At 44.4% G+C, this 13,525-nt stretch overlaps 2 protein-coding genes across 4 annotated transcripts in view; one reads left to right on the plus strand and one right to left on the minus strand.

The window, feature by feature from the left end:
• Positions 1-9,871, minus strand: part of SWT1 (SWT1 RNA endoribonuclease homolog) — a 73,175-nt gene extending 63,304 nt beyond the window's left edge. The window contains exons 1-3 of one of the 3 annotated variants that reach the window (XR_004540754.1): positions 9,555-9,871; positions 5,913-6,015; positions 3,855-3,913 (exon numbers count right to left, since the gene is read on the minus strand). Coding sequence is in view for 2 of the 3 variants with exons in the window: in XM_033959806.1 (XP_033815697.1) it covers positions 3,855-3,913; positions 5,913-5,996 (143 nt within the window). In the remaining variant the exon portion in view is untranslated. Of the gene's footprint in view, positions 1-3,854; positions 3,914-5,912; positions 6,016-6,883; positions 6,946-9,554 lie in introns of those variants that run through there. The other 2 variants (XM_033959806.1, XM_033959807.1) reach the window with 2 other exon arrangements.
• TRMT1L (tRNA methyltransferase 1 like) overlaps positions 9,760-13,525 on the plus strand; it is a 97,731-nt gene continuing 93,965 nt past the window's right edge. Inside the window, exon 1 of the mRNA XM_033959808.1 lies at positions 9,760-9,975. Within this exon, the coding sequence (XP_033815699.1) occupies positions 9,897-9,975 (79 nt within the window). The 5' untranslated portion in view covers positions 9,760-9,896. The remainder of the gene's footprint in view (positions 9,976-13,525) is intronic.

The following is a 13,525-nucleotide window of genomic DNA, read 5'->3' on the forward strand; positions in this document are numbered from 1 at the left end:
CACAATGGCTTCATTATCCTTGGCTCACATAAGAATCAGAGTATGAATGGCCACAACCACTGACCCACAAGCTTTGCTTTGAAGAATGCTGGTGTAGAAGGACCGAGGTTGAAATAGACACTAGAAAATGACATGGGATTATTTCCCGCGGTTATCCGCGGGGACGGGCACAGTGATGAATTTTGTCACCGTGTCATTCTCTATTTGGAATATCTGATCATGCCTTCTAATTCCTATGTGGAATTTAGGCGACAACTAAAGACACATTTGTTTTCTAAATATTTGGGTAACTAACTTCTATATCCATGGCTATTATATTTTAGCAATTTGTCTTGTTCGGCTTTATTTCTTTTTTCTCCTGGTTACATAATTTCTAATTCATTCAATTATATACATTATTTTAATCTTTTGTTAACCGCATAGAACTTTATGGTACTGCGGTATACAAGTTGATTGTTATGTTATGTAGGAAGAGAAGTTGGGCACAAGGGATGGTGTAGATGGGGGTGGGGGATAGAGATACTGGATAGGAGGGTAGTTGGGAAGAGAAAGGTGGACCCTGGGGTGGTGGGGAAGGAGGGAGAGATGCTGGATGAAAGAGTACTTGAGAAAAGGAGAGATGGTGGATCTGGGGATGGGGGTCCATCGCTGCAGCTGTGGGGATGGAGATGAAAAAAGGAAAAATGGAATTACAGGGGAGGGAAGGGAAATGGAATTACAGTTTTAGCTTCTTCTTTTTAAGGACATTCTCATCACTGAGATATCTCCTTTCATTATTTCACTCTCATTCTTCCTCTGTCATTACTCTTTAATCCTAATTACCAAATGTTAGTATGTTGTATTTGTTCTCCGTTTACACTGTAAACCGCTTAGAACTGTAAGGCTTTTGCGGTATAAAATGTTTATGATGTTTATGTTTAATAAAATTCTTGCTATACCACTTAAACTACAAACAAGAACAAAGTGGTTTACAAAATAATATAATACAGGAATAAAAGAATTCTATTCAGATAGGAAAGCTCAATCAAACATAGCAGAAACATTCATATGCAGATAATACATAGGAATTCAGACTGTCAGGTCTACAGAGAAAGCTAGCTTAAAATAATGCGATTTTCAATTCCTTTTAAACCTTACCAAAGATTCTTCTTTTCTCATTTCTAATCAGCAACCTATTCCACAAGACTGGTACTAGATAGGAAAAAGCACTGCTTCTAGTAGAAGCCAAATATGCTTTAGATATGCGAGGTAAAGCTATTCTATTATCATCTAAAGATCTTAATAATCGCCATGAAGCATAGATCATCACCAAGGAAGACAAATATGGCGGTTGAAGTTCAAACAAAGCTTTGTGTGCTATTATCAGAATCTTAAATTTAATTCTAAATTCCATAGGTAACCAATGGTATTTTATATATAATGGTATAACATAATCCCTCATCCTCACTTTACCCAACAATGAATTGCCGTATTCTGTAATGTCTGTAACCTCTTTAATTATGCTGACACTAACCCTGCATATACTAGGTTACCATAATCCAATTTTGACAACACAAAAGTAGGTATAACAGGATTCTAGTCTTGGCAATTTGTTGCACTTAAATTTGCTCTATTATATCCTCTAGATCAGGGGTCTCAAAGTCCCTCCTATACGTACTCGTATTGCAAGACTTTGCTTGTTAAGAACAGTCACTACACTCCTGCAGCATCAGAGAGAGAAGAACCATTGGCTCAGTTGTGATGTGTGTTTACTGTATGTACTCCCTTGCTTGTATATCAAGTTAAAATTTAATCAAATGTTTTGCTTGTCTTGCAAAACACTTGCAAACCAAGTTACTTGCAATCCAAGGTTCTACTTTATATTGTGTAAAAAACTGCCCTACGAGCCCGCCCCGAATCCCCCCTCTCCTCACCAGTCCCTAGAAAAATTTGCTTCTATAAAAGCGGTCCTTGGTGTCAAAAAGGTTGGGGACCGCTGCATTACAAGATTGGCCCTTCCCATATCCAAATGGTCTTCTTCTTGGCATTTGAGACTTGGACGAAATTTTGGTCGAAAATGTGAAATAAAGGTGGACATTCTGTCAGTCTGCATGAACAATAGCCTGCACAGTTCATATTTATAACAAACCCATATATTTTTTCCCACCCTCTCGCCTTTCTTACTCCTCTCTTGATCCTTCAGATATTAACACACACCTTAATGAAAGAAGGACACCACAGTACATGGCGTTCCTGTCCATCTGTTTTCAACATAACCTGTCCTTTCAAAAACCTTTTTTATAACCAACTGAAACCACGGCTAGAAAGATTAGAGGAATGAAAATAAAATAGATTAGGCACATGGGGTGCCCTTGAGAATAAAAGGTTTTGTGGCGCAGTGGTTAAAGCTACAGCCTCAGCACCCTGGGGTTGGGGTTCAAACCAGAGAATGACACGGTGACAAAATTCATCACCGTTCCCGTCCCCGCGGATAACCGCGGGAAACCATCTTCATGTCATTCTTTAAGGAGAGAGGGAAGAATCAGAGTATGAATGGCCACAACCACTGACCCGCAAGCTTTGCTTTGAAGAATGCTGGTATAGAAGGACTGAGGTTGAAATAGACACTAGAAAATGACATGGGATTATTTCCCGCGGTTATCCGCGGGGACGAGGTCGGTGATGAATTTTGTCACCATGTCATTCTCTAGTTCAAACGCACGCTGTGCCTTGTGACTCTGGGCAAGTAACTTACCGTATTTTCTCGCATATAACGCACGCGTTATACGTGGTTTTTACAAACCGCGCATACCCTTGCGCGTTATACGTGTGAGCGCGTTGTACAAAATTTTTTTTACATAGTTCCCCCCCCCCCCCGACGCCCGATTCATCACCCGGAAGGAGCGCTCGCACTCCCACCCGAAGGACCGCTCGCACCCCCACAGCCTCCCACCCTCCCCCATGGAGAAGCTGTCTACCTTGTTTCCGGATGCCAGCCCAGCTGCTTCCTCTGCCGGCGGTCCTGCCCCTTCTCAGAGCCCTGTGCTGCGCTGCTTCCTCTTCAGGCGGTCCCGCCCTTTCTCTGATGTCAGAGAAAGGGTGGGACCGCCGGAAGAAAAAGCAGCGCAGCAGGGCTCAGAGAAGGGGCGGGACCGCCGGCAGAGAAAACAGCTGGGCTCGCTGGCATCCGGAAACAAGGTAGACAGCTTCTCCATGGGGGAGGGGGGGGAGGCTGTGGGGGTGCGAGCGGTTCTTCGGGTGGGGGTGCGAGCGGTCCTGCGGGCGGTTGAATCGGACGTCGGGGGGGCATCAGGCTTTCAGGGTAGGGGCAGGACTTCAAGGAGGAAAGGAGAGTCGGGGCGGGCGAAAACAGAGTCGGGGTCTCCAGAGGAGAGTCGGGCAGCATGCGCGGTATACGGGTGTGCGCGGTATATAAAAATTTATGTACATAAATATGTGTTTTTTGCGCGCTATACCCGTGTGCACGTTTTACACGGGTGCACGTTATCTATGTGAAAATACGGTAATCCCCCCCCCCCATTGCCTTAGATAGATTGTGAGCCCGCCGGGACAGACAGGGAAAAATGCTCAAGTACCTGAATAAATTCATGTAAACTGTTCTGAGCTCCCCTGAGAAAATGGTATAGAAAAGTGAATAAATAAATAAGGAGAAATAAGAAACAAGAGAGACTAAAAACAGAAGGCAGTTTTGTTCCATTCTCATAGTTTTACACTGCCTTTTTCCCTGCCATTCAGAGACTTCACTTCAGAGAAAATGAGATGAGGTAGGGGTGGGTGGGGGAAGCAACATCTTATCCTTTATCTTAAGCAGATTGCCTTGAACTGTTAAAGCTGAAATAGTACAAAATACTTGCCTTTGAGCTTCATGTTGATATTTTGAACTGGTATTAAAACCTTCAGTCATTTTATCATTCTAAAAGAGAGAAAAAAAAAAAAATCCAAACATGTACAGCACTAACCAAAATGCTCACTGGATTGACAATCACTCAAACAGACATTTATAAAAATATTCAACTTCTTTTGCATCAGTTTCTATGCACTGAACAAATATCTTTTTCTTAGAATTAACAGGCTATTTGGCAAATTAAAAATGATGCATTATCGTTAGACATTAGGGGGTGAAGAGACATCTGATAATAGCCAGTTTTCAGTTGGCGTTGTTCCCAGGCGATCGACTCGCGTTGCCTTCGTTTTGGGCATCCCTGCGCTAGGGAGAACACTGCAGTGGGTTGCTAAAAAATGGGACATTTCGGCGTCCCGAAGCATGGGACAAACTAATTAAAAACGGGATGGTCCTGTTCAAAACAGGATGTATGGTCACGTTAGTTATAACCTCAGAAGCTTCTAAATGGGTGGAAGATACAAGAAAAGATGAGCCTTTTTTGTTTTGGTAACTTTACTGGTATGAGAAAAAAAAACTAGAGGGTGACCAAAACTGGGGATTTTGGTTTCAGCTGAAAGAGAATCTGGGCCAAAATCTGCCACCCAGTTTCAAATGAAACAAACTATGTGGCATATCCACTCCTCCGACCAAAGGCAGGCTGCTTGGATTCCAGCCCACCCAACAGAAAGCCACTGTGTCAACCCCCCACAACAAAAGATGCTACTCTCCCACTACCTGTAGGCCCATCCCAGATTGAGCGTCTGGGATTTTTGGATCCAGACGGTCTAAACAAAAATTTAGAGTGGCAACATTTTTATTGATCTTAAGTAGAAATGACAAGTTAGTAAGGAGCTATTGCCGAGTTTTAAACTTCCCCCTTAAGGGTTATTGTCGGGAGTAATGACGTCAGTACGTACAAGGATGTCACTAGGTCAGCACGTTGATGTGCTAGTATAAAATGAATGCCGGCGCCATTTTGCCGTTGTTTGAAAAAAAATTTTGGCAGCCGAGAACAGTAAGTCATATTCTGCTTAATAAGAAGCATGATTAGAAATGTTAGTAACTTTGTTTTATTATATTATAGATGCTTGGATGTTTCTGCCTCTGGCCCTGAAGCAGTGGATTGAGAGTTATTCCCACGAAACGCTGGCCGCGTCGGCAGTAGACTGGCAGCATACGACAGTATACATAGCAATGGCGAGGGCAATATTGAGATAAGTGCTTAGCTGTCAATTATTTTTCTAAACCGAGGGAGAGATGCATCCATAGATATGAGTTTAAGTCTTAAAAAGTTTACTATTTAAAATTATTTAAAAACTATTTAAAAAATTACTAAAAATTATTTAAAAATTATTAAAATATAATCTCAGGTTTTTCTGGCCGATGACTGGAGCAAGGAGCAGAAAACACTACGCTGATGGTTCAGTCTGTGATAGGACTGTGCGTAGGCTCCAATTCTGAGGCCTTTTCCTGAATGCATTAGATATATGATATTGTGAATAGAGTTACATCCTAGAACATTCTGGATGAACTCTCTACGAAAAGTGGTATTGATATATTAATTTGGTATAGTCATACACATCCGCACATGATCCAGGCCACCAGACACGACCAGTGCGCGTCGTAGAAGAGAGGAGGCTTGCTGGGGATGGAACTGGGCAGCAAAGCTAGAAATGAAATGTGAAAACTTTCTACTTCTCACCCTTCTAAGATTCCTTCTACCTTCCCCACATATTTAACTTTTCTCCATTAATCTCAAATATAAGTCTTGTGGGAGTTTAATGGAGAAGGCAGTAAGCTGCATTATTAGTGAGAAAAATCACTGTTGTCTATATTTGAGAAGAGACAGCTCAGAAAAAACTGAAGTGGAGTACAGCTCCTGAGTGAGCAGAAATGTAAGCGTTTACATTATGAAGCTAGCTAGCTAATTTTCTTCACCAAATTTCATTTTGGAACACAGAAAAAAAAATAAAAAATCCCCTCTCTTTTTTATTTTTGCAAACGACATTAATAGTGTAAATTTTCTTACATTTCCTTTAGAGTTGCTTGAAGAGGAAGTCCTTTTTCTATGATAGCTCTCTTTTTTCTGCTTCTTTGATTTTTTCTTGGGCATTTTGAAAAATGTTAGTTGCCTACAAAGCAATAATAATTTAAACATTAAGCTAATACACAGAATACAAGGCTTGGGTTTTCACTGAATAGATTCTGCTAATGTAGTATAAAGAACTATATATACAGTAGGCTTTTATTCAGGACTTAATTTGTGAAGGGACAACCCAGAAAGCAGTTACTTACCGTAACAGGTGTTATCCAGGGACAGCAGGCAGCTATTCTCAACATATGGGTGACGTCATTCACGGAGCTCGGATGCAGACAGCCTCGCAAGCAGACTTGCTTGTAAAACTTTAAAAAAGTTTGTGACTGCCGCACCGTGCATGCGCGAGTGCCTTACTGCCCGATGTAGGGCGTACATCTCCTTAGTTCAGATAGCTAGCAGAGAGCCAAACAGGGGAGGTGGGTGGGTTGTGAGAATAGCTGCCTGCTGTCCCTGGATAACACCCCTTACGGTAAGTAACTGTACTTTATCCCAGGACAAGCAGGCAGCATATTCTCAACATATGGGTGACCTCCAAGCTAACCAGAATGGGATAGTGGGAGTGTTGGCAATTCAGGAGAATAAGTTTTGTAAAACTGTGAATGCATTTTATTCAATTATTGTATAATTTTAGTTGTTTTTAGATTTTGTACTTTTATTCACTGTTTGTATATTTTTAGTACTGTATGTGAACCGCCTAGAATTATTATTATTAAACCACTGGAGGCGGTTTGAGAGGTGGTTTGATAGAGAGAGAGAGAGAGAGCCCTAAGCCAGATGGAAGCTAAAGAAGCACAGCCTGGGTTTTGTGGTCCCTAGTTATGTCTAATAACAGTTCTAGCAGGATACATATTTCAAATCTGAAATATTCTAATCACAAAATATAAAATAATTTTTTTTTCTACCTTTTGTTGTCTGGTAATTTTATTCTTCAAATCACATTGGTCTCAGGCTTTGGTTTTGGGTTCCTTCTGTCTTCATCATGGCATGGCTGGCTCCTGAAGGGAAATAGGTATAAGAGGAGCTGGGGAGGAGATGCAGAGTCTGACACAGGCACAATTTTTTACAAGAGGAGCAAGACTTTTCACCGCACCCATGTGGCGGTAAAAAGTCTTGTCCCCATTCCCGCGGGGTGGTGAAAGGTCTTGTCCCCCATTCCTGCGGTAAACCAGTTGCACATGTCTCCATTCCTGCAGATTTACTGCAGTGACCACGGTTTACTGCGGTAAACGGTCCCCGTGTCATTCTCTAATAATAATGGCCCATTCGTTCAGATCACCCATAATATTTCCAACTTGTGGAAATAGTTGAATAATTACTCTCGGGTGAGTGGCGTCAGGGTGCCAGGGACCCAAGCAATGAACTCTTGATTCTTAAAGGCTGAACTGTCGATTTCAATTGTAGAGAGCCTACGAGCCAGGATTCAAGGAAAGATTGCAAGTCAGCTTCGGAGACTGTCTCTGGAATGCCGACCAGATGCAAATTACTGCACCAAATCTGTTCTCCAGATCTTCAATCTTCGGTTTGAGTTGTTGTACTTTAGTTTGTATCGCGTTCTGCGCCTCTTGAACCTGGCGATGCTGATCCTAAATCCGATACCCATTGATAAGCACCAAGGTCAGTACACATTCCATCCTTGGACTCATCTAGCATGTCTGTCTTATGCAAGACTTTCTGCAGTTGATCATTTAATGTCCTGGATCGCCGCTCAGACTTCCAATATGATCTTAAACACCCACGCAGAACTAGCCAAGGGAAGACCTACTGAATCACTCTCCGTCATCTTAGGCTCCGCACCCACAAGGCTTTTCTCTCTCCTTTCGGGGAGCTTTTGTCACCATAGCGCTGTTGTAGAGATCCAACAAAAGCGATCTCTAGTATGAGTTCTGAGAGTGGGGATGATAGAATTGCTATTGCTGATAGAGTCCAGAAAAAGGGTGGGGGAGGGGGAACAGATCCAGACCCAGGAGTTCGCTCCACATACACCTGCTCAACAAGACGGCATCACGTGACCCTCTCCTTTTATTTTATATACTGTTTATATATTTTTTGTTTGTTTGTTTACCGCTGATATGACCTTTGCTGAATAAGCAATAATTGTGGCTAAACAAAACAAAACAAAAACATTTACTCTTCCTTATTTAGAAACTTTCTGAATGAGTACATACATAGGGTTAGCAGATGTCTGGGAAAATCTAGAAATATCCTTTTTCGAGGATTGTCCAGGTGCCTGGATAATTTTTTAAAAATGGTTGAGTCTGTCCGGGTTTAGATGTCACTTCCGAGTCCCTCACCTACCTCCTTCCTGAGCCCAGCTGCTGTAATTGCCAGCAGCAGTTATGAGCTAAGCCTGCTACCGCCAGCCTGTCCTAGAAGCTGCCTTTCTGCAGCGACTTCCTGTTCCTGTGTAGGCAGGATTTACAGAGAAGGAAGCTTTTGGGGCAGGCCGGCGGCAGTAGGCTTACCTTGTTGCTGCTATTGGCTCCCCAAATATTCAATTACAGCAGCTGAGCCTGGGGAGGAGGTAGGTGCGGGAAGACAGGTGCTAGAGAGCTAGTGAGGGGAAGTAATGTTGGAGGAGGGTGTGGGCTGGAGAAACAGCATGAAGAAAGGGGGGGGGACAGGAGAAATAGCAGAGAGGGGACTAGAAAAACAGAGAGGGAGGGATGACTGGAGAAACAGCAAGGAAAGAGGGCTGGCTGGAGAAGCATTATGGAGAGTGCAGGAGAAAAGAGCATGGAGAAGGATAGTGCTGATTAGGAGGAGAGAGGGGGGTACCTGCAATGGCAGTGTTAGTGGGAGGAGAGGGGGTTGGAAGGAGATGGAGAGAGAAGCATCCGTGAGGGAGGAAGGGAGAGAAAAGCACAGATGAGAAGTGGGAACCAAGGAGAGAAAAGCACAGAGGATGAGAAGGGGGAACAAAGGAGAGAGAAGCATCCCATGAGGGAGGAAGGGAGAGAAAAGCACAGAGGATGAGAAGGGGGAACCAAGGAGAGAGAAGCATCCCATGAGGAGGAAGGGAGAGAAAAGCACAGAGGATGAGAAGGGGGAACCAAGGAGAGAGAAGCATCCGTGAGGGAGGAAGGGAGAGAAAAGCACAGAGGATGAGAAGGGGGAACCAAGGAGAGAGAAGCATCCGTGAGGGAGGAAGGGAGAGAAAAGCACAGAGGATGAGAAGGGGGAACCAAGGAGAGAGAAGCATCCGTGAGGGAGGTAGGGAGAGAAAAGCACAGAGGATGAGAAGGGGGAACCAAGGAGAGAGAAGCATCCCGTGAGGCAGGAAGGGAGAGAAAAGCACAGAGGATGGGAAGGGGGGAACCGAGGTAATGGTGGAGTATGGGCGGGGTGTCATCTTTTTTTTGTCTTCACAAAAGTACAGAAGTGTAAAATTAACACACAAGACAAAACACCAGCAAAAGATAATGGTGCAGAGAAGGGAGAAAGACAGAAGTATGGAAAGTCAGGTTTAAGGAGGGAAGAAGTATAAAACGAGTGAAGGGAAAAGGACAAAGCAAAAGGGGATGTTTCTGTTCAGCACAGCCTTATGCTATTCAATAGGTAGAAGAAGGGACTTACCACTAGGCCGCACCGCCGATTGGGTCTTGCGGTTCTTTAACGAGGACCAAAATTATAATAATAACGCGGCTGTAAATCAACTTCCTAAATGTATCTAATTGGACTTCAGCACGGATGAAATAAAATTTTTTTAAAAAAAGTTGTCTTTGCAGCCGGAAATCTTCCCGTCGGTCTCCTCAGGTCGCGGAGGCCGGCGCATGCGCACTTCGTGGTGGGGGTGGGGGGGGGGAGCCGAAATCTCGCGAACGGCCGCCGAACTCGCGGCCTCCTCGACCCGGTTCGCCCGAGCGGCGGCTTTGAGGGACGGGGGGAGCTGCTTTTTTGGTGACAGAAAAATAAAAAATGGCCTCGTCCGCCCTGGAAGCGGAGACGGTGCAGCCCAGGCGCGCGACGGCCGAAGAGGACGAAGAAACGGAGCTAGGTGAAGGCCGAGGCCTAGTCCCTGGGGGGGGGGGGGGGAGGGGGACGAAAGCACGACTGGCTCTGCCCGGCCTCTTTGCCCGCTCTGAGCCATTTGTACAGGCTGCTGCCTCGGTATTCAGTGGGGAGGGGGGGGGGATGCATTGCATGATGGTGGACTGTAAAAAAAAAAAATAAAAAAAAAAGGGGGGCTTAACATTGAAAGGATCGTGTTAGCAAATAAATCTTTCTCCTCTGCTTTTAATTAAAAAAACAAACAAACAAACAAACCCCTGTATAGAATAGGCGCCCAAATGTGCATCAGGGGTGCCAGGGAGCCGGTGTCTGACCTCTGTAGCTTTTCAGTATACAGTATATACATTTTAGCAGTCAATTTCTACAAGTGAATGATGCTAATGAGTCCCCAATTCAGGACACTTTTGACTGCAAAAAACACTTTCTTTGAACCTGTTTTTTGCTTTTTAACTCGCCTTACTTAACCCTTTCAGGACCAAGGGACATATTTGTCCCATAACTTTAAAATCCTATAAATTTTGATTGGGATAGTCTACAGTTCTAAATTTGATATGTACGGATTCCATATGATACTGCCTTTATGTAAACAAACTGATTCCGACATTCATTCATTAGCGTCGTTGCCAGATTGACGAGAAGATTCACTTGCCACACTGTCCATAAGCCAGAAGTGTGATTTTTTTTAAAAAAAATAATGATATTTCACAAAAAAAATCAAATTTTTGGCATCTGCAAGCCCTTTTTACCATAAAAATGTCGTCAAAACCACAAAAATTGGCCTACGATCCTTATGGTCTTGAAAGGGTTAAGACACCTCCTTCGTGGCAGAATTATTCATTTCTAATGCATTGTATCTAGCGGCCTTGAACTCTAAGGTAGTGAATGATAAGGTGACTGTTACCTGTGGGCAGGGACGGGGAGGAAAAAAAAGATTGGTTGCTGCAGGTACAGGGATAAAGCCATTCACCGCCCCTTGTCCCTGCAGTAAAGCATCTGCCGTTTTGCCTCCCCACTTCTCCCAGTCTCGTGGTTGCACATCCAGCATTTACAATCCTTCTCACGATTGCCAGCAGCACAAAAAAAACCACCCCAACAACAAACCTGCCTGCCTGCAGGAAGCTTCGAAGAGGCTGGTAGGCCCATCCCGGGAGTTGTGAAGGGGCTAACTAACACAGGCAGGTGTTAGGGGAGGACGGACAGGGCAGCTGCCCAGGGCCCCATGGTCCAGCTATCTCTTCCCCTCATCAGCACCTCTCCCTCCCTTCCCCTCACCTTTGCAGGCGCTTTTCAGAGGTTTTCTCTTTCTAGGTGTCCGGACGTGGCAACTGTTCCCACAAGTCCTGTGCGACTGCCCCAAAACTTTTCCTCTGACACTTTCCTATTTCCGCCTGGGTGGCTCATGTCGGAAGAGAAGTTTCGGGGTAGTCGTGCGGGACTTGTAGGAACAGTTCCTGCATCAGAAAGAGAAAACTCTGAAAACCGCCCGCAAAGGTGAGGGGAAGGGAGGGAGATGACCTGATGAGGGGAAGAGGTTTAATGGTACTGAAGGGAAGTGTAGAGAGATGGAGAGGGGAACAGACACTGAAGGGAAGTGAGGAGGGGATAGAGGGGAGCAGATGCTGGATGGAAGTGGAAGGGGAGAGAGAGGGGAACAGACACTGGATGGAAGGGATTGAGTGAGAGGGAAGGGAGCATACTTTGGAAGGAAGAGGAGAGAGAGAGCACATACTAGATGGAAGGAGGGGATAAAGAAAGAAAGGGCACATGCTGGATTGGGGGAAGAGGATACAGTTAGTGAGATACTGAATGGGGTGAGGGAAAGAGGTGGCAAGCTGTAGGTAGACACAATGAAAGGTAAATTGAGGACTAGAAAGTAAGAAAGTAGATGAGATAGAAAACAAATTGAGAAGGAAGAGAAAGGGAGAGTAGAGAGATACCAGAGTATTGGGGGAGGGGGAGAAAGATACATGAATCTGAAAGGGAGGAAAGGAGAGAGATGCTAAAAACTACCTGGGGAGGGAGTGAGAAATGAAAGGGAAGAAGACAGACATGCCAGACCATGGGGGGAAAAGGAGGGAAGAAGAGGGGTGCCAGGCCAATTGGGGGGGATGGAAGGGAGAGGCAGACAGTTTCTGGTAGAGGCATAGAAATAGAGCAGATGCCATATGGAGAAGGCAGACAGGGGATGGAAGGAAGAGAATGACGAGAAGAGGAGGAAAGCAGAAACCAGACAAGGGTAGATTAAAAATTCTATTTCTTTTCTTTATTTTGCTTTAGGATAAAGAAGTATTGTAGCTGTGTTGATAAACATTTATAAACAAAGCCCTGCCAGCTTTCTCTAGTTCTGCAGACAATTGTACAGAATATTGTTTCTTTTTATACTCTTGTGTCAGATGAAAGGTCCAGTAGCCCGTTCTCACGGTGGTCAATCCAGGTCACTAGTACCTGGCCAAAACCCAAAGAGTAGAAGCATTCCACACTACTGATCCAGGTCAAGCAGTGGCTTGCCCCATGTCTTTCTCAATAATGGAAAAGTCCATACATAGTCTGTTAATGAGAAAGACATGGGGCAAGCCTCCTCTGCAAGTTGCACAAATATGTTTCTGATCTGCCCTGTGGTTTTATTATTTTTTGTGGGTTTTTTTCTGTGGTTTTCAATTTGAGGCTTGGTGCCCAGGGATTTCCTTTTTTCTCTCTCTCTTTATACCTGTATTATAATTATTGGAGTTCTTTTCCTTTTTAATTGATGTAAATTACACCACACTGATGTAATTAAGAGCAATACTAAATACAAATAAACATAAACCTCTGCCTGGGAGAAGAAGACAGACGCGCAAGGCGAAAGTCTGTTGCGGGCAGGATCAGCCCTTGGGGACACCTGTCAAACCAGCCAGCTTGGAGCTCTTCTCTTGAGTAGCTGCTTGCATCCCTGATTTATCAGGAGCTTGAGTGCAGGCTGTTTGGCTCCTTCCCTGCTTAGATGGGATTAATAGTGGGCTGGCTGCATGGTTCTTCCCCTGTCGCAGAGAGGGAGTTTCCTGAGGTTGAGGCTCAGTTCTACATCAGTCTGACTCTTAGTCCAAAGACCAAGCTTGTCAAGCAAACCTATGAAGCAGAGTTCTTTTCCATTTGTTCCAGCTGCACTTCTGAGCTCAGGCAGGCAGGCACCACATGGCACAGTAAGTAGGGCTATTATAGCCAATATTTGAGGGTTTCTGGAGCCATAGCTAGGGTCCCCCTCCTCCAAAAAGCCCTTTCCCTGTAGGTTTTGAACTTCAGGCCGTTTCTGATCCAAATTCTCTGGTGGTGGCCATCTTGAATTTTTAAAGTATCTTTTTAAAAAAAATTTTGCTTAAAATTGATATGGATGGACCCCTTAGGCCTTTTTACCCTTGTATCATGCCATGTTTGTACAGAATGGTCAGCCGAGGAGCATCCGTGTACTGTAGGGGAGGGGCAGTAACCTTGGGCTCAGCCTCCTCAGTCCTCCAGGGCTGGGAATCCCAGGAAGCTCGATCCCAAGGAAGAGGCCCTTT

This window comes from Geotrypetes seraphini, chromosome 10 (genome assembly GCF_902459505.1).
Source record: "Geotrypetes seraphini chromosome 10, aGeoSer1.1, whole genome shotgun sequence".
Classification (NCBI taxonomy): Eukaryota; Metazoa; Chordata; class Amphibia; order Gymnophiona; family Dermophiidae; genus Geotrypetes; species Geotrypetes seraphini.